This window comes from Phalacrocorax aristotelis, chromosome 3 (assembly GCF_949628215.1).
Source record: "Phalacrocorax aristotelis chromosome 3, bGulAri2.1, whole genome shotgun sequence".
Classification (NCBI taxonomy): Eukaryota; Metazoa; Chordata; class Aves; order Suliformes; family Phalacrocoracidae; genus Phalacrocorax; species Phalacrocorax aristotelis.
In genome coordinates this window covers 16,292,608-16,313,747 of record NC_134278.1, presented here as the reverse complement: position 1 = coordinate 16,313,747, position 21,140 = coordinate 16,292,608, and the positions used below count along the sequence as shown (strand labels likewise).

The window sequence follows — 21,140 nt, the reverse complement described above, 5'->3', positions numbered from 1 at the left end:
GATACAGAACAGAGCTGAAGACCAAAACTCAGGTCTTATTGACTCAGTTTGCTCCTAACGTGGCTGCTTATCTGCACAAAAAAACTCCTGTGGGTGTTTGCCTGCAGCAAATATAGCTCTGGGAATTCCTACCAGGGACTTCTGCCAGCAGAGTATCGGTCATTTAAAAGATAAGAAGTTGTGTCTTGCTCCAGGCATGGGACAAAACTTTGCTAGAGTGACTCAGGACTTAGCTAATTTACCTGCATTTGCACAAGGAATACACGGTCGACATACTATCCTCGTCTTCCTTTAGCAAAAAAATCCCCACTCCTCATGTAGTATAGACTTTATATGGGAATAAAGAAAACCCTGGGCTTCACCACAGAAAAGACAGGTTTCAGTACAGAGTTTGCAGGTGTAAGAGGTGGGCTGTAAGTATCAAATCTAGCAGTTAAACAGGCATTCAAACACAACCAACATTAATTATTGTATTTAAAGACAGAAAATTTTACACTGCATTTTTTATTTCTATTCCAAGGTACCAGAACTGGAGTTTCCTAAAGGACTACGAACAAATGGTAAGTTATGAACAAACATCCAACTGCAATCCAGGGCCCTCCTAGTTTACGCCAGTTGGAGCTAAGCTAATATTTCAAATTGAAGCATACTTAGGCATAATAAGAAAATGCTTTAAGACTATAATCTTTAGGAAAAATAAAAGAGAACTGAAGTGCCTTTCATCTGCTACCTACACCACAAAGAAATAGAGTGCGTGAGCATGCTCAATCTGTTTCAATATTAACAACTCCGTAGAACGACAAGTGCTAGAAAAGCAAGTTCCTAGGAGAAAATTCGTAAGATAATGTCATCATGCTACAATCCAAGCCACTTACTAAAATTGAAACTTCCCACACCACAACCATTCTACAGCAGGCTAACTTCTGTCCCAGCTGACATTTCATACAACATATTTGAAAATTACTCATTTCCCTGTGTTACCCTATTGCCAGGCACGATGGCAGGAAAAAAAACCCAATCATTTTACTTTATTTCTTCAACACTTTCATATACATTCAGTATGACATTTAAAAATACATTCAAACGCGAATTTCAAAAGCAAAAGTGCTGATATTATAAATAATCTCACTAACTTGTATTTTTGTAACAAGCAATGGATGCCATTCTGAAAACTTATTAATGGTCTTTGTTTCATCCAGGGTAAGAAAAAGGAGCAGAAGCCACTGCCAAACTATTTGTCTGGGTTCTCAAGCAAAGTTCCCAACTCGACCAACCAGACTATTGGCAGTCGAATAAATACTGAACTTGGCAGGGCTCTGGTAAACATGGACTACTTCTTCAGCAGCGGAGCACGAAAGAGAAAACTTGAGGGTGAGCTCCAGTTTTCCTAGCGCTTCAGTAAAAATATAACAGTAACAAAGCAAGTTGAATCGTTCTAGCCAACAGACTGCAGAGCATGTAAAAAATTCCTCAACCTTTTTCTCAGAGAGACCAATACTACTGTCTAGCATGGATTTTCTTTCAAGAGGAAAGATGGATGCTGTCCAACAATATCATAGGAGACAATCCTCTTCATATTTGGGGTGACTGGGCGATATACAGCGAGTTAGCACTACAGATCTCATCCATCTTCCCATGGAAGTCTACAGTAAGGTTGCCACTAACATCAGAAAGAACAAGGTTACAGCCAAAAGGCAATTTCTTCCCGAATTTTTATCTCCTGAAAATAAACAATTAATGGACACCTGCTCAGATGAGTCCCAACATAAACAGCATACTTTCAATTCCAAAAATCAGTGCAATAAAATGCAACAACTTCTTGCATTTCATGTAGTTAGGCAAGGATTCATCAGCCTCTGTTATCTGTGTGTTTAAGCTTGATCTAAAGAATAAACTTTAAGGCACGTGAAATGTGTTCTGTGCTTTTTCACCCCTCCCTGCTGAGGGAGGGAGACCACATTTTTTTCACACCAGTTTTAATTTTTATTTCTTTAGATCTGCTGCTCTCAAATTCCCTTCTCTTACTCTTTTCCCCTGGTTTAGCTGATGGAAACTCATTGACAAGGAAGCAGGATTTCACAGTTTGCTCTGAAGGCGTGTTGGCTCAGCACCCTGTCTTACACTTCTAGGATCATCAACCTTGAATTTAACAGGTTCATGGTTCCTAAAATCTGTGGTTGCCCAGGGAAACCATCATCAAGCCAAATTGACTCAATACCTAAAGCCTCTTCACTAATACATCTTCATTACAAAAACTTCAGCAGCCAAAGGCAGTTCAAAATCACAAGAGATGGTGTGGAACAGTGTGATCACTGTCAACATCCAAGTGGTCTCTGGGGAAAAAAAAAACAAAACAAAAAAAAACCCCACACAAACCAACAACAACCAACAACAACAAAAAAACAACAAAAACAAAAAACAAACAAACCCAAAACCACTGTAGAAAGAAGAGCCAAATCTCACTTACTGAAGTCATGGCACCAAGCAGTTCTCCTCCCAGCTTCCTCAACACAGTGAGAACTGCAGGATTACAGCTTTCAAGATAAAGCTAAGCTACCTAAAGAAGGAAGACCACACCATGCAATCTGCTTAGGTGAGGAGGACTGATTTCTTTCTGTGCACACTTGAATTTTGATGGACAACTGTGTTATGACACACCAAATAGCAACCTACTCTTTAAAAAAGACATCATCTTGTTCAGCTAAAATGCTTTCTACTCTCTCCTGTGAGCAGAAAACTGCACCAGGAACTGGTTTGTCTTCAAACATCTGAAAGAGGGAGAGGAGAGAGCAGATCAAGCCTTTCCTTATTCCTGTGCTGTCCATAGCTTCTTCCAAAGACTGCACAGGCCACTCAGAGGCTATGTATTAATTGGTGATTGTGTAATACTGAAAAGTCATTACACTTGCATGCCTTAGTCTGAGACATAATGAGCAGCTGGGGTCATAATGAGCAAGCTTACTCCTCCTATGGGTCACAGACTCTATACTGAGTGGCAGATGTCCAGTACCTGTCAGGCTCAACCTCCTATTCGTGTAAGAACATTTCATTTATAAAAAGCATGGGCATTTTCTTTTTCGGCATGAAAGCACACAGAGCTCCATGTTTCCTAACCTCCAGATGGCACTCACTCCACACCAAGTAATCCACTGAAAACGACACTAAGTTATAGCAAGGCAGTGTCTCACAATTCGTTGTTAATTTCAAGTGACGTTAAATAATTCCAGATTCTTGATTCTGCTGTGTGGGAATCCAGAGAATCCCTCTCCCAGAGAGTTCCCGCAAACCAGAGAGTACAGGAAGCAGGATGGCCTAAGCAGTGAACAATTTAATCCTTCCACTTCACTTAGCACTGGCATTGTTTCAGCTGAAGCACCTCTCCCAGTTTTGGACATGACCTTCCACATCTTACCTTGAAGATGTGGGCCACTAAGCAGGATAAAGAAGCAATAACTGGAGTATGGGAAGGTATGGCTTATGACAAAAGATTAAAAAGACTGTTAAAGTTTAATCTGAAGAAGAAAAAGCAGTCTGGGAAGAGGACAGCAGGTTTTAGATACCTGTATAGCTCTGGAATGAGAAAAACAAACATCTGTACTTCACATGAGTGGCAGACAACAGCAACAATAACAGGCTTAAAATATAGCAAGGAAGAATCATGTTAATTTTTTGGGGAAGCTAGTTGTAAGGCTAATACAGCACTGCAGTAGATTCCCTGAGGGATCTCCACCTTTGAAGGTTAAACACACACATCCATCAAGAATGACATACTTAATAGGGTTTGCCTTTCAGTGCATAAATTGAATGATAACCTGAAGAGCTTTTCACCAATTCTCTGGTCTACACCACAGTTGTTGGGATCAGAACACACTCTGCAAACATGACTTTTCAAACACATTCAAAAAGAATTTAAAAAAGATCCTATTTCGATTACACCAGGTTTAAATAGACTGCACCTCTAAAATAGATTAATCACCTATTTTTTGATAGAAAATATATTTCTAATTCTTCTAACTACTCATATATAAAATGCTTTGCACAAAGTCTAGACATGCCTCTTTTAACCACATGTATCTAAGTGTGATTGACTAGTGCCCTCCTCACAGCCACATAAGAACCCATCTCAGAGAGCACATTTGTGTCATTAGGTCATGTGTATGAATGGCGATAACTGATTTTCTTTCAATGATTTCTGGAAACCTTACTAATGAAGTGTAGTCCTGAATACATCCTTAATCAGATGAAGCACCTGTTGAGATGCCAGGAGGTTCCTGCAGTGGGTACTTGCAGTGATTACATGCACACAGCACAGTAAGAGCCTTGTACACCCCTGCACTCCTTCTCAGCTGTACTTTGCACAGGTCACTTGAGTCCAAAAGATCACAACAGGAAAGCCTGTAGGTATACCTGAAGTGGAGCCAAAACATGCAAGGGTTTACGGCTTAATGATCGAAGTGTGCAGCCTTGGAAAACGTAGCTCTGTGTCTTCTTGCAAGATCACAGCAACTGCACTACCTCTTCTGATGTGAAATTAAGTTAATACCTTGACTTCCTGATTAAGCCCACTGAAACGCCTCTGAAATACTAGTAGGCAACAACTGGACAGTAGTAGTTCTGTTCACCCCCAAAACTCCAGTTCATTCCTATTTCCTGTTGAAATGAATAGCAACTCTTAAGCACGTGACACCTTAACGGCTATCTCTAAGGGCAAAGGAACTGTTTAGAAAACAAGCTTCCTGTGTGGAACAGATCTGACAACCCATGTGATAAGGGAACACTGTGTAGAGCTGGGCACCTTGTTTTGTTCCATTATTACACCTTCCTTGGAAATGCAGATGATTTTGTGCCACTGCAGTTAGCCCTCCCCTGGTAGCCAGTTTAATGTTTCTGAAGTTAGTTTGCATCTCTCTACCATGTACAGCAACCTCCAGAAAAGACCTTTTGGGAATACCCAAGGCCTTAATCAAAACTGCCTTAGCATCTTGTCATGGTACCTCTGCGAGTACAAAGCAGCAAACAGATATTCTCTAGACACCATTTTCATCCCAAGTTTAACATTCATTTTTCCTTTACCATAATTAACTTTGCCAACTAATCCTTATTTACATAAGCAGAGTCTTTTAGAAAGACATGGATGAGTTGAGAACAGCATTGAAGTCTGTAAATAATAAATGGAAATTCCATTTATTAAAGAGAGTGTGTAGATACTAAACTGTGTTGCAAGCTTCTTGTAAAGAGTTCTTATGATGTAACACTTGTGTTTCAGTTTTATAAGCTTTTTTCCCTTTTGGTTCCAGATCTCAAACAAGAGATTATGCATGTTTAGACAACTTTTTTTTTTTCTTTCAGTTAAAGAGCACAAGTGGGTAGCTATATTAATTTCATTCTTCAGTTAGATACACTGTTTTCTCTGGTGGACTTTTGAGTATTGATAATATTATTTGAAACTTTGTGCACAGATGCTTCCAGTTCCTCCAAATTTTGTGTGTTCTCATTGTGAGTTCTGATTGCAATAGAAAAGTATAATACTTTTTTTAAGAAAACATATGTAAGTTCATATAAATCTGTATTTCTCATACTTTTAGCATAGTCTTTGTATATAGTTCCCAGGTGGCATCTTAACTATAAAGCTTTGTTTTATAAGCTTGGTGATGACTGTAAATCCAATTGTGTTTCTTAAAAACTGTATTTAAAACTGTTTCTCGACCTTTAAATTATTCTAAAGTAAACAAAATAACTAAACGGGTTTTCCTACAAAGAAGGTCTCATCACACTGTGAAAATTACTGCATAAACAGTACGATTCCTAGAATAGGAAGGGAGAGGAGACTTGTGTAGGCACCTCAGATGGACAATACTACCAGTCATCATGTTTGTATGTATTATGCACATACACATTCACATTGTTTGCCTTCCATAAAGAACACTCTATAGACAAAATTTCTGAGCTGAAGTTCATCTTAAAGCAGACAATAGTTTTATGAAGAGGGTATTTTTTGGTTTGTTGGTTTTCAATATCCACGATAATTAGTTAGGGCCTCAAGCTGCTTTTCCTAATTCCTGCCCAGACAGAAACCAGTAAACCTTTCCTGAAGTAGGATGTCTCTCTTACAAACTCTATTCACTGCTTTGAACCCATGTCAGGTATGCTTTTCCCTCTTCAGAAAACTTCATGTTTGCTTGGATTAATTCCTTGAAACACAGATGCTTCTCCAAGAAACTCAGAAGTTCTGCCAAAGGCTAAGAAGGTACTTGCACAGTCCTGTCAATGACAGCCCTGCCCACAGCCCTCTTCTGTCACAGGGCACAGATGCCATGGACTGACTTCAGCTCGTAACCTTCTCAAAGCTCCTCTCAGAAGCTGTATGTACCCACAAACCCACCAGTGCTTAGAAATGCAATTTCCAAGTATCTGGGGTTACAGCCTCACCTCAGCACAAGACCTTTATGCTAGGCTGATGGAGCAAAACCGCCACAAATGCCTCTTAACTGTCTCTTAACCTGGGGAATGCCAAGAGGAAAGTCTCAGTTGGCATATACTGATCAATAAATTGCAGTAAGAAGTAATCTGCAAATGTAAAGGCACAATAGCTATAAAAATGATGAGGTTTTTTTCACTCTATGACTTTGACCTGATCACTTCAAACTCTGTGTCTATTTTCCCCAGTTACTAATGACCAACTATCATCACTGGATACATTTTATATAATCTGTGAATTAACAAATGTAATTCTTATTTCAACTACGGGTATGGCTGCAAAAGAGAAACAAACCAAATCAACAATGCAGCATAAAACCATCCACAACTATCACAATGCTTATTAGCAGTTATATGCTTATCTCTCTTAAAAGCCCAATGGAGTGAAACCACAATGTTTCCATAAACTCTTCTATAACAAAACTTAACAGAATGCTGACACATTGCTAGCAACGTATTACCATAGGGCTACTCAATTACTTTTCACTGAAAAACAAGAAAGCCACAGGGCAAAACCAGTGCATGGTGGTGTTTCAGAGCTGACTATCTTCTTTGCTGGAACAAGCACGACTATACTGTAGCCGCTCCTGAGCGCTGGCAGATCCATTTGCACGCTCTGGGAGAATCATAAACCTCTAGCAAGAATGCGGGAGGCATCACACCCCAGGACCTCAGCAAGGGCTGCCATAATGTACTCACACTCTCAACTACTGAAGTCTCTTGTTCAAGCAGTTCAGATGTAAGCAGGGATCTAGACCACCACCAGTTCCAGATCCAAATACTACAGCTCAATCCCCTCTCTGGGCTACAAGCTCAATGCAGATTTTCCGCATAAAAGGGACAATTCCAAATTTAATATGGAAATCAACTTAAGGAGTCCCAATACAAACTAGTTAATAGATTTTCCCTCTCTTTTCTTCCTCCCAGTTTTTTGGCTTTGTTAGTTTTAGGTTAGGTTTTTAAGTGTGTATGTGGAGGGGGCAGTTTTGCTATTCCAGGCTGAAAGGCACTACTTTTTCTAATTGTATTAATTAGATAACATGCCATTACCCAGAATGGCCTTTAGGCCTTCAGTTAACCGAATAAACGATTTCACAGAGCAAACACTGAGTCAACGGGATTTGGTTTTTTTTTTGCTTACAGTACTTTCATTCAATTTGTGACGCTTCTATTTAGCCTAACACCAAGTAAACCTTATATAAATACAGCCATGTTTTCAGTTTGCCACAAATATATATAACATACTGCACGCAAAACCACTGAACTACACGCAATCTCCAATGTTTCTTTTATACTCCTGTCACGCACACTTGTACAACATAACCTCAAACATGCAGTACATAGGGACCCACTGTACTTCTTTAGTAAGAGAAGGTTCTTCAAATCAGAGTTGAAACACTGTCATTCTGCCAGCGAGTCGTCTCTCGGCCCAGAGACAACCTCCTTCCTCATGGTGAGCTTTTGTGATAACCCTCCATCAGTCTTACTACTCCAGTCAACAGTAAAACTCCAGTTCCTGGGCACTACAAAAATGTTCAGCAAATACAACCAAATAGGATCCAGGCAAAGAGATGATTGTTGGTGTAGAACACAACTTCTACTCAGTTCCCTGTCCGCTTTTCCAAAAGAGCTTGTATCCTTCCATCACAGCACTCGTCATGAGCTATGCCACCCTGTCCCTGTGATCCCAAAGAGGTCACAGCTCTGTAGCTGTGCTGATACGTCTAATTCCTTGGGTTTCTTTCCCGGGCTGTGTGTATTCACACAGTGCCACACCCCCTTCTCAGGGCAAGCGAGCAAGCCTCCCGCAGCCTGCTGTCCCAGGCCAACTCTGCCCACCCAGCCTTCCTCCACATGTCTCTTGGGGGTTGTCTCCATCACCACAGGTTCTCCAGTTGTTGAACTTCCTTTATTTTAACCTGGAGCTTCAAACACCAATTATCTGTAAAATGAATTATTCCCCGCTAGTATGGTAGGCTGTGGAAATAACAAGCAAGAGAGCACTCTCTGCATTCCTTTCAAAACCACAAAATTCAAGCCATTATTTTCCTTAAAAACTCAGCTACGATAAACCAACATCACTACTGGGAAAAAACAAAATCTTGTTTAGCCTTTTGTCTTTGGTTATTACAGAAAGATTATTTTCCTTCTCTAGTTTTTTTGATAGGAATCAACATTTGCGTTCCTATTTGAGGTGCAGCAGTGTTAAACTACTGCCCATCTGCTGCAAAACAGGCAATCTGCAGTGTAGACTTGAATATAGTGAATTTATTCAGTGAACTGTAACTTAAAGTGGTTCTCCAACTTACCAAGTAAAAGAGTATGAAATTTTATATAAAACTTAATAATTTAAACAGAGTAGGAATAATTTCTTACACTCTTCCTAGATTTTTTTTTCTGTCATAACCTTGAACAGGGCTGTCCAGCACTGTGACGTCTGTTCTTTCCCTAAGTTGCTACATAAGTAAAAGTGGCCAGTAAACAGATGTAGAACAGTATTGTTACATAGACAGGACAGGGGAAGGACAGTAGATCATTTTGCTTAACTGTCTGCTTGCAGTGCAAAGCAGGATGTATTTTTTAAAAAGCTGAAACACTGACTAAAGGGAAACATTTAATGTCTCTCTTAAATATAAAAATAGTTGAATAAAAATATACTCATGGACCTGATTAATAGTTTGAAGTCAGTTCAGCTTCTTGATTACTCTAGTAGGATACCAGGCAGTGCATATTATCGATATTTTTACAGCATTTGGTTGGATCAGCAACTACACAGTAATGCAGATACACAACTTCTACCTTAAATAATTGTCTATTATTCTCAGATTATCTGAAATGACAGACACATTTACACTTCAGACTTAATTTTAAATGAGATAACTTCATCCTGTGTGATGGGTTACTCAACTCTTTTTCAAGTACATAATACTCCCACAAGGCTGAGACCTCATTTTATCAAGAAAATCTTGAAACACTTATTAAGGTAACTTCAATTTTTCATTTCTTCTTTTAGTGTTTATTGTCTTTGAAAAGCTTGATTAATTTCAATTATATTAACAGAAACACAGGTTTCAAATTAAAATGCTGTATTTGGGGAGACTACTTATTTCAATCAGTTTTGAGATTTTATGTACTCCTATGTACCTGCTTCTTCTTACGACTGAATTACACAGAGGACAACATGATTTACAAATTAAGCATTAGTAACGTTCTAAAATACCACTAAAGGTATGTGGAATGAATGCAATAAACCTGTTTGTCAAATGATGTTATCAAAACAACAGAAAATAATTTGTGAGAAATGCAAAAGAGCTGAAACTAAACCATGCTAAGAACTCCTAGTCATACAGAAATACACCTTTCATTAAAATGAAAAGGAAGACATTTTATGCCTGTGAATAACCCCTCATATTAAAGCAATTTTACTGTAGGTAAAAATCTGAATTAATGGTATGAATTTGACACTGTGAGTAGTCCAGGCCATATGCAGGCACGAAAGAGCCAAGATTCGTATGTGTGTGATCAGTACAAATGTTTATTCCTTGGATAATTGCTCTTATTTAGTTCTGACAAGCTGATAAGCACAAAAGCTTTAAAAACTGTGCTTTACTATTTTTGTGTATAACTGCGTATGGTGGGTAGGTGTATGTTCCAGGAAGTTGCTCCATCTTTGATAATCTGACAATTCCAGCATTCAGGGACTTTTAATTTTGCCAAACTTTCTTTCTATGCAACAAAAACTGACGCTGCCAAAACTATGCCATGCCTACTGCAGGAATTACCACCACCGTGATCCAGACACCGTGACCCGAACGCCACAGGAGCTGTAGCGCTGGAAACTCCCGCTTTGGGATGAAAACAGAAATCCAGCCTACAGCTCCCAGCCGAGAGGCGACCCCCGCTGCTCTACGGGAACACAGCCCATGGCTAACCTTTCGCACCAACACAGCACCCGATGATTGCTGTTCTGTGGAGTTTGTTTAAGGCAAGAAAGTAATTTCAGGACCGGCGCTCTCGACCCGGAGCCTGTTTCTCGGCCTGGCACCGAGGGGCGGTAGCTGCGGATAGGCCTCAGCCCGCGGCGCCGAGACCACCCGGGAAAGGCGGCGCCCCCCGGCCCGGTCACCGCGGCGTTCCGCGACCCACCAGCCCGGAGACCGGGGGCTCACGGGCCCCGGGCCCGCAGCCGGCCCACAGGAAGTTCTCCCCCTCCCGAGGGAGCCGCGCCGGCCGCCCCGCGGCTGCCAAACCGCCCGGCAGCGCCCTCGGGCCTAGCGCGGAGCGAGGGAGGCCCGCTGCCGGGCCCGGCTCTCCGCTCCCCGCGGGCCGGGCGGCCGCCGCGCCCCACGCCGCGGGCAGGCCGGGCGCCACGAGCGCTCCGTCACGGCTACCCCGGCGCCAGCAGGGCCGCGCCGGGCCGGGCTCCCCGCCCCACGCCACGCCACGCCACGCCACGCCGCGCCCCACTGCACCGCGGGTTCCCCGTTCCGGGCTGCCGCGGGTGCGCAGGGCAGCGGGATGGCGCCGGCTCTGCTGGACCTGGCCCACTGGAGCACCTGGGCGGTGTGCGCCGTGATCAAACTGCCACAACTGGCGGCGGTGCTGGCGGCCAGGTCGGCGCGGGGGGTCAGCGTGGGCAGCCTGCTGCTGGAGCTAGCCGGGTAAGGCGGCGGCGGGGACACGCACACGGGGACAACATGCCCCCCCCGACGGGGGCGGGGGGGCGGGGGCGGCGGGAGGAGCCGTTGGGGTGCGGCGGTAGCGCCTCGCCTCAGCGGGGCTTCCCTCAGCGGCGCTTCCTTCTGGCGCGCTACCCTCAGCGGGATTCCCTCCGCGGTGGGCGGGGAGGGCCAGTGCCGTGAGGGCCGGTTTGCTGCAGCAGTTCCTTCCTTCACAGCTCTGGACACGCATGAGGATGTGTTGAGCGGGTGTTTGAAGGGGGCGGCGAGCAGTCCTTGCTCTCTTTGGTTTTTAAACCACCCCTTTTTATAACATGGTTGTCTTCCGCTGAGCCTGCTGGCTCTTCGTATGCCGGCATGTGCAGGTGCCGCGTCCTGCCTTCGTTGGGCGTACAGGCGCTCTGGAGCAGAAACTCCCTATTTTAAACTGTTTCCACACTGTTGTTTTAAGGGAAACTTGGCTTTTTTTACTTGCCCAAAACCAACCCGGGCCACCCATGTAGCTGGAGACAACACCTACTCTTGGGTTTAGGCCACGTATTTAGGTTATTAAATGGTCCATGTGCCCTGTTGTGCAGGTAATTATACCAGTTAGACAGGCTTTTCTCACCTAAATAAATAAAACATGATCATTCTTTAAGAAAATTACAAACCTTGTCAAACACCAAAGATTTGTCAGTCTGTAATAAGGTTATACGGGCTGGGCTTATTAAATCTTCCTTAAAGAGGATTGTATAGAATGGAAAATAAACACAGGAGCTGTGTAGCGTACCTGTATGTGTGGGTACAAGCATGTCAGAGAAGATACCTTGAAGAGCCTTGTATTTGCCAAACCGAGGGATGGAGATGGCCAGAACATCCAGCTGAATGGCTGCTAGCTCTCCACACCAAGCTAAAAAGGGGGCTTTTTACACAGAAAAATCACCTCATAAAACCGGTACATCATGTCTGAGTGCGCCTGGGCCTCGTCTTCCATTAGGGGCACAGCTGTTGACCCGGGTCTGGCACTGCGCAGGCTTAGGCATACAGACACCTTTCTGCGCGCAGCTGTGCAGAACCCCCTCAGTCTCCGCTGTGGCCGTTCGCTGCCCACGTTCCTCCATGGCACTGAATCCTGTTTGTCACTGTTTACCCTTAATACACCTCAAGAGTACGTGACCTAAAATTTAGTCCCAGGAGAGATAACTTACCCCACAGCCCCAGCCAAAAAGTGGTGGTAGCATTTTAAAATCATTCATGTGTGTTGGTGTGCACTGAAAAGGCTTTATATGCAATGTTCCAGATGATCATGGAGAAGCCATAAATGTCTCCTCAGCGCCTGTGTGATAACCACGGTACCCAGGCAGCTGCGGGTTTTGCACCTGCTCTGGGCAAAACTATTCTTGAAGAGTTGCAACCGTGCTTTTTTGAAATGTTTATTGAGACTTTGGGTCCAGTTGCAGAGAGGTTTGGGGCTTCTGGTACAAACTGGGATGGTTCTGCAGAGTCAGAATGCAGAGACCTGGCAGAGTGACACACAAGCATGGTGCTGATGGCAAGGAATGTAATTTGACCCTACAAGAAATAAGACTTCTAGGAAGTTCAGATATTTAAATTCTGAATACTGTAAAATCCAGTTTCTTACAAGGCAGGCAGTTCCTTACGCCATCTTTCTATGCTGGAAACCATCCATTTGCCCTTACATAAAACTATGCGCTAAGAGACATTTCTGTTTTATCTGCAGCCTTGAAGTTTCTGTCTAACCTCACGGACTTGCATGAAAGTTGAAGAAAGTAAAGAAAACGTGATAAAAGTTAAATTCCTTTTAGATACTATATCGCGGAGTACCAGGAAGGACAATTGCCATTGTTTGGTGCACTTAAGAACAGGATCTGAGTCTGAGCAGTACAGCTGCACTGGGCAATCCTCTAAAACTGTAGTCTAGGCAGCTCGGAGGATGTTCTCTATGCCTGTAAAACTTGCTTAATGTACAGATTGAACTTCCAACACTGAAAAAGAAATTTGAGTTATCCCAGAGGTGCCAAGGCAGTTGCAAAGAGAAGGTAGCTTCTAGGTCTGGAAGCCTTTCTTTCTCATCAGTTGTAATTAATAAAGTAATCCCTTTCACACTGAGACACGAAGACCTTGACAAGAAGTGTGGGCAGCTCTCTACATCTTGCTCTATTTGAGGGTAATGAAACCAGAATGCAGAATCCTCAGGCTTGCACCTCCTATTTGTGTGATCAGTTTGGCAGCACAGGCTACACCTGTCTGGAGCCTTTTGGCACAGCCAAAACAGTAAAAAAACAAAACGTGAAGGAGCTGTCCTGTCCCTACATGCAGTCACGCTGTTTTATGTCTTCCTGTTCAGCTTCCTTGTGTTTCTGAGGTACCAGATTTATTATGGGTACCCTCTGCAGACATACCTGGAATATCCCATCATCATTGCACAAGGTAATTCTTTTAAGCCGTGTTGTGGAAATAAAACAGGGCTCATTCAGCGTTCCAAGACTTGTACATACAGTACTCCACTGAGATGACATGTATCCCATTGACCAGTTCTAGCTGGGGTCGGGGGGAGGAGGGAATGAACATCTCAAATACAATTGAATTCCTGTACATTTTATGAAAGTAAATGGTCATGAATGAATACATACAGAGTGGAGTTGCAGTGTAAGCTCATCCTTTCTCCAGTGACTCCATGCGGGAGAGAGACTTTATAAATGCTCCAGATTCTGAGAAAAGTTTCATTTTGGAGCTTGCAGTGTTTTGGACATCAATCAAATTTGAGAGGCAAACCTGTGAGAAACCATTTTCCATAGACGTGGTGCCCAGTGGAGCTACTTCCTTCTGTCTGGAAATGCATTTAGGCCCTTTCTCTCCCTTCTCTGACAGGCAATCTTTTATTTATTTCAGATGTCATTCTCCTTTTGTTTATTCTGCGTTTCAGTGGAAACATGAAACGAGCTTTGTTCTATGCAGTCACGTATCCTTTGAAATCTGGGAGTTTTGGTTTATGTAGCTTGTTTGGTAGTTGTTTGCATAGCAGCTGTGTCATCATTTGTGCTGCTGTTGCAAATAATTTTCAGCCACTCAGCATGCATTCCACATTCATAGGTGTATTTCTTGGATCACAGTAAAATCTCTATGAGAAGTGAGCTTTATATGTAGAATTATATGCTTTAGAAGGTCCACAGCTGGTAAGGAGTAAGACCAATTCTTAATTTACGTCTTTGCTAGAGATGCAGGGTGGAAACGACTAATCTTTTTTCTTTGATTCCCACCCATGCAGATTTTACTTGCTATGATGAACACAACAGTGCGGTGGTTTTTTTAAAAGTAGGACTTGGGCATAAATCTCAAGTCTTGTGCTTTGGAGCAGGTCTGGGGAAACTCCAGGTGCTGTTCAGCCAAAGACAGTGTGAAAAATAGGAACACTTAGTGTCTCAATAAGTGCTTAATATATTTTATCTAGATTGTATAGCCTGTTGTAAAGTTTCAATAAGATTATTTCCTGATGTTTAAAAAAATCTAGTTTTGAGAGCTTTGGTGTCTTATAATTTTCAGTGCTATGAAACTTAACATAAGATAAGATTCTGGGGGGCCTGGTACATGCTAACACTGCGGAAGTGGATAATAGACCTGGCCATGGTAAGTGCTGCTGCATGATTATTTGAAATGAGGTCCACATATGAAATGACTTTTTTTTTTCCTGGATGTCTTGATCAGTGAAATCTCTCCTTATATTTGTCCTTGGAAGAGTTAATCATTTATGTTATCTTTCAGAACGACCCATTTTAAAATACAGCTGTTTCACTTCTGGGAGTAGCTGGAAAACATAGCACTGGCATTAGAGACTCTATGGGGAAAAAAAAATGTTCTGAGGTGAAGTTGTTAATTGTGGTGCCTTAATTAAAACTAGCAAAGTTTTAAGATGTTGAGAAATATTTGCCTCTTTAGTCCTAATGTCATAATCCCCATTAATAAACCTTTAACATGAGAGGAAAAGAATAGTCAAAGCATTTGAAATAGGGAATGTTAAATATTTCACCAGCTCTTTCTTCCATTTAGTCCTAGAATATTGCAAGAAAAATATCATCTGATAATGTCCTACATAGGTTAAAGATGGTCTTTGCCCTTTTTATCAGAAGAAAGTTAAAATGTAATTGGGATGAAGTGGAGTTGCTAACGCAGAAGATGGTACAAATGGGGATAAAAGCTTCTAAGCCTAACGCCACTCCTTACTTGCAAAGAAAATCTGGGCATGCCACAGAGACCCATGTGGAGGTCCCCTCTACTCCCTGCCTTTGCAAAATCCCCCTTAAAAGAGTGACAGGGTGTATAGTCTGTTCCCTTCATTACTTTTTCCCACCAGTTGGACTCATTTTCCACACATTCTTGTCAATTTTCTCATTCTTCTATGGTTTTGTTTGCCAGGCATAATGGTAACAGATGGTCTGAATCAACCTTGCTGTTTAGACTGGATCAGTCTCATTCTAGCTAACTTTCATAAACAGTTTTATGTAGCAGGTTGAGAGGCTTTTTTATTTCTTTTCTCCTTACTGTATTTGCCTCTATCAAGCATTTGCCAACAGCAGTAGCAATTGTGTTCTTTGAGATTCTTTCCCTAAAAATCAGTCCCTTGCTTCTGACAACTTTAATTTTTTGCTTTATGGTTCCTTAGTAAGACGCTGAAACACTTGGGTTGCAAAATACTGAAAAAGTATGTATTTTTTTAAAATTCTAAATAAAAAAGCTAGTCCTGGTTTTTAGTAAGGTACATGCTAGCAGCTGTAAGCTAAACACATGGATAATACAATGGCAGAGGCAGAGGTTCTTTCTCTTTTTCTACCTGCTTTTCAGAATTTGTGCACGCTCATCAGTGCGGCCAGTAAACTGGCTCAGCTGCGGTGTCTCTGGCAGACAAAAGATTCCGGACAAGTGAGCGCCTTGACCTGGAGTATGTCTGCGTATACCTGCGCAAGTAAGCTATGGGCAACTTCGTGCCAAGCACTGAGTTTTCATTTTTTAAACCATATCTCCTCCTAACGCTCCTTTCAACAGATCTTTACTCAATCATAGTAGGTAAAAACCTTGCCTAATGTCATGTCCCTTAGTGCCGACTTCTGAGGCTCAGGTACCACGCGGTCTCTGGAAATCAGGTTTCATCATTGACACCAGCTCAGTCGCAATGACAGTCCGACTTAGGAAACATGCAAATATGGCCAAAGGAACCTGGTACAGTTGAAAGAACTGAAAGAGTGTCTTTATGAAGAAAAGATTTCAGTGTTCTAGGATTTAATAAAATTACTAGTGATCCAGTGTGAAAAGGTTCTAACTTTTGTAATTAGACAGTCAGACAACACTAATTCTGAAAAGTCATCTACAAATAAATAAGACACTGAATGCTAAATACCTTTAACTCTATGACTACCTCTGAATACACTTCTCAACAGAGGAGAATTTAAGAACGTACCAAGAACAGTGATTTGTGCGGTTCATGTGTTAATTACCTAGTGGTCTGCACGAACAGTTCTTCTACAGCAATTTGTCGGAATTGCCTTTGTCATATTCACAAAACTTGTTTAAAATATTCTTACTATAAACCATAATGATGCTGGATCTATTTCCCTGTGAAACAAATGTTTTTAAGTCAATAATTAGAAGTTGTGGTATGTTCGCTGAACAATGGCAATAAGCTTTGTAAACGGTTTTGGTCTGCTGCAAATGTGAAATAATTCATGTTTAGGTTTGTTGTGGGAAGGACAGCTGAATTCCTCATCTTTGCAGAAGCCTAAAAGCATGCATGGGAACATTCACAACAGTGAAGTCATGCTAGCTCGATTGTGGGTGTAGCTCAGCATCAACTGCTGAAGCAGGGGGCTGAACAGAAGAAGCAGTAAACTGGCCACATCCAGTCTAGTGAGATAGACAGATATAAAAATTCTAATTCTATCAGTGATTTTCTCATTAAAAAGACCTTTAATACAGTGTCACTCAGCTTTCAGAGCTTGATCTCTGAAGCTAAAATAGCGAAGAGTGGATGCACTACAAGTGGGCATGCCTATACAATGTATATTTCCATGCAAGATTATCCTCCATTGTAAAATGGATGTTTTGTCTTTTTTTGAAGGTATAAATGTGTCGTATCTAGCCCACTAATCAGAATTCGTTCCATTTACAGCAAGAATAGTTACAACCGTAATGACTACGAATGATCTCGCAGGTGAGTAACGTCCAGAATTGCCCGCCTTTCCAAGAAAACAGCCGCCAGGTTGGTTTTAGCTCTTTTGTAAAAGCAGTTACCTGGTCTCAGCAGAACAAACCATGAGCTTGTGGGGTTAGCGTGGTGAGGGAAGGAGTGACTGCTGAAAAAGTCACACAGGATTACAAATCAGTCAGATACCTGGAGAAAACAAAAAAACCTGCTTATGCTTATCATGTGGTGACAAGCAGTCCAAAACCCATTATTTTTTTCAAAAGGCTAAAGCACTATGAAATTAGCTTCATTATGAAAATAGCAGAATAAAGCATTAAAAATCTTCAAATACACAAATCAATTTAGTAAATAATAATAAATTTAGTAAAACAATAAATCTGTCATAATTGAGAATAAATTGGTAATAACTGAGTGACAGCTTTTCAAATGATAAGTGTTTCCTTTTATTGTGGGGTTGTGCATTAAAAAATCCTTCTAGAAAACTATTTAAAGTTCAGCTTAGTATGTGAATAGTTTTAGGCACAACATTCAGAAAGTTTATGGCAAGCTGAAAATGACATGGTAGGCTGTTAAGAAGCTCCCAAAAAAAATGGCTTAAAATATATGATTTGCAGCTGATTCCATTATAAAGCGAATTTATTTAGCAGCTTCCTACCATTCTGACAAAACGGGAAGAGCTAAGGAGTACAGCAGATCTTTTCAATAAATGGTTCAAAATCAAGGCTTGGTAGATATAAGAACAGTAACAAAGTGGCATTGTACTTCATTTGCCAGATCCTCTCTCTAGTTCAAAACTGGTATTTCAGCAGAAACATAATTTGAATTTATCTTTTTTTTTTTTTTTTTTAAGCAGTCCTGTGCAGCGCAGTAAGGCTCTAGTTTTAGGAACGATTCCAGTGGCTCTTTCCCTGGAAAAAGGGGTCCCTTTTTCAATCATGCATTTTCACCCCCATCCTTGCTGCTCTCTCTTTGCCAGACTAAGGATTTTGGGGCTGTGCCATTAACTGGATCACCAAAGAACTGGCATAATGCACACACAGAAATTTAGTCCAGGTCAGTTATCAAGTCCAGTTCACCCACAGCTACACAGTTGGGCTGATTCAAAGTGGGAGAGGTATATTGAGGGTAGGAAGGAAGGGAGGAAATCACCATAGAAGTAAAAAGCTGGCTCTGGTTAAAGCTACTTTTTAAAATACAGCACAATAGACTTTGGAACACGGCAGAGATGGCAGCAAACATTGATACTGCGCTGCTCTACTGGGAAATGTTTCCAGTTAACTTCTAACACTGACCACTTCAGCGTGTTCTTGGTTTCACACACGTGTATGAAACTGTCAAACACCACGTATTTCTGAAACAAAGTTTTGTGTATGTTTCTGTGACGGTCCCATTTACCAGATGGATATTAGATTCACCTGTACTTCATACCGTGGTCTCACAGGTAGAGAGACTATGCTTATTTTGGTTTAAAAAAATGCTGAAAGTTAATCAAGATACTGAAAAACTGCGCTTTTTTTCTCAGTTGTCAGGTTTCCTCTCATTAAAATCTGACAGATACAAATATTTCCAGCCTCCCTGAAACCTCCACTTAACAGATGGTAGTAGAGAATAATCCCTTTATTATAAACAACACATGCAACTATAAAGGACATGTGAGCTGTGGCTCCGAGTTTAATGTTAGGTGTAAATATAAATTCATACAAGGCTACTGAGACTTGTACTATTCTCCTGGTTTTGTCGTGAAGGCATTAGAGGTACTGCAGTGTATTAAGTTCTGGTATCACTGGCAGGTGCTAAATGCTCTTCGGTGCCATTCTTCCTCTGAGAATTTCTGGGTTCCTGAACATGGTAATTTAAACTAATTGACTGGAAATAGCTGCAGAAGGGGAGCCAGCCTGTTTGTGCCGGCTGCACTGGCCACGTACAGGTGGAGGTTTACAAAACAGTGTGGCTTCTGAAAACGACAGCAGCTGATTGTTTTGGATTTATGCTTACAAGATTTTTTTTTCCCTTTTAGTTCTCATCCGTTTCATAACCATGCTCATTCTCAATGTTTGGGTCACAGCCACAATCCTGCACTACAGGAAAACTAAAAAGACTGATTAGAAGACACTCATCAGCACACAACAGTTACGATCAAAAAAACCCTGATACAATTAAGCTTGAACAACAGAACAAACGTTGAAATAGTGCTCGCTCTCTCGTCCCCCCCGCAGTGTTTATCCCTAAGCGTAGTTAATACAGTCACACTTATTTTCTCTTAGAAATGCTTTTGATAAGACACTTAATTTAAGCAGCGTATTTTTATTGGTCATTTAAGACAAGTTTCAGTCATATCATATTTTCTCTGGATTTCTTCACTAACTGAACAAGGTATTTTGTATTTCAGTGTTCATATATTCTCATATCACTTCAGTATATATAAGCAATTTTCTTCAGTTATACAAGAGCAATTTTGCACCAACATATCAACTCATTTTCTGCATCTGCTGCGAGTTTGAAAAACAACAAATGCTTGTTGTCGTCTTGCAAGCAACTCAATTAGTTTGACATTAACTTTCTGTACTTCAGGATGAGGAAAATCTGAGTCACGGCCCAACTCAAGGTTCTAAATGTGTTTTACTAAGTCACAAATCGCGTCGGGATTGTAGCGCTTACATGCAACACCTAAATTGTACAATTTATACAGCTGATACAGGATATCCGCAGTCACTTTCTTTGATATATCCACTTTTTATTAGGACAAGAGCAAAAACTCAACTATGAATTCTTCTTTTTCAACCTGAGCTCTCATTCACTGCACGTACGGTTTTGGGAACAGCAGAGACTAGAACACGTAGAAATTAATGAAACTTTGACCAACACTGTTAAAAACCATGTTCAAGCAGAAGTTCCTGAAGCGACACCCAGACTCCCCAAATGCAATCCATCCCAACAGCGGCCCATCTGCACGTGCACCTCGACGCATCAAAGCCGACTCCTCTCCAACGGTCATCGGGTTTTGATGCTGCTGCTCAGTCCTTTGTTAGCGCTCAGCCTGTCTGTGCTAAGGGTGCCGAAGAACGTAAAGGCTTCGGCTTTTACTTTGCAGATTCTAAGTGATTTGTAGTAGGTATAGTGAAAAAAGAGAAAAGGATATTCTTGAGAACTATTAGCAGGGGATTTTGCTTTGGGAAGTAATGCCTTTGCAGCCAAAAGGTACAGCAGCGATCGGACGGCTGGCCTCCGTTCCTCATTACGTTTTCCGAAATGACAAGGTGCGCCTTTTTGAAAGAGCACTTGCAGTGCTGTCATTGACTGGCATGTTAAAACCAAGGCACCACGGTCCTGGCACCCTTGGACGCTGTGGGAAGACTGCGCTGACTGCATTTGCGGCAGGTTTTCCTTGCAACCTGCAAAATCATTGGACTGTTGTGGAAGAGCGGGATCTGCAAAAGCAGATGTTTCCGTCAGCACCCACTCGGCAGTCAGGCCATGACCCTCACTGTCAGAAAATGTGGCTGCTTTGCAAACTCTGCTTTTAGAGGAGGAAGGGGTGGGTGGAGGTATGTCTGCAGGCATACAATTTCATGTATCTCATTATTGAGAGCAAGTTCAAAGATGAGGATTTTTTTACTGCTCCAACAAAATGTATAAATGCTTCTATGTTGGTTGAGAGTGTGACTAACCATCCTGGTACGGATTCCACTAAGCTGTGTAAGCTACCTGAGGTGGTCCCACTAGTGGCAGGTGGCATGCAATACATTCTCCAGGTTGTATTAATAAATGCTATTCTTCATAATCAA

The 21,140-nt window shown here is 41.7% G+C and overlaps 2 protein-coding genes and 1 long non-coding RNA gene across 7 annotated transcripts in view; 2 read left to right on the top strand and 1 right to left on the bottom strand.

The window, feature by feature from the left end:
* The window catches only part of CIMIP5 (ciliary microtubule inner protein 5), a 12,537-nt gene extending 11,024 nt beyond the window's left edge, over positions 1-1,513 (top strand). For both annotated transcript variants that reach the window (XM_075086819.1, XM_075086818.1), the window contains 2 exons: positions 521-560; positions 1,200-1,513. In XM_075086819.1, the coding sequence (XP_074942920.1) occupies positions 521-560; positions 1,200-1,391 (232 nt within the window). In that variant the 3' untranslated portion in view covers positions 1,392-1,513. The remainder of the gene's footprint in view (positions 1-520; positions 561-1,199) is intronic.
* Positions 1-11,154, bottom strand: part of LOC142054351 (uncharacterized) — a 17,263-nt gene extending 6,109 nt beyond the window's left edge. The window contains exon 1 of the long non-coding RNA XR_012659496.1: positions 11,034-11,154. This is a non-coding gene — a long non-coding RNA (uncharacterized LOC142054351). The remainder of the gene's footprint in view (positions 1-11,033) is intronic.
* SLC66A3 (solute carrier family 66 member 3) lies at positions 10,832-21,140 on the top strand. 4 transcript variants are annotated; one of them, XM_075086813.1, is made up of 7 exons: positions 10,832-11,138; positions 13,507-13,589; positions 14,052-14,121; positions 14,729-14,786; positions 15,999-16,119; positions 17,320-17,361; positions 20,097-21,140. In XM_075086813.1, the coding sequence occupies exons 1-7, from the start codon at positions 10,996-10,998 to the stop codon at positions 20,462-20,464; spliced, it is 885 nt and encodes a 294-aa protein (XP_074942914.1). In that variant the 5' UTR covers positions 10,832-10,995; the 3' UTR covers positions 20,465-21,140. The 4 variants fall into 4 exon arrangements, with proteins under 4 accessions (XP_074942914.1, XP_074942915.1, XP_074942918.1 ...); XM_075086814.1 differs by having other exon boundaries at positions 10,865-11,138; positions 19,373-21,140; XM_075086817.1 differs by lacking the exon at positions 15,999-16,119 and having other exon boundaries at positions 10,865-11,138.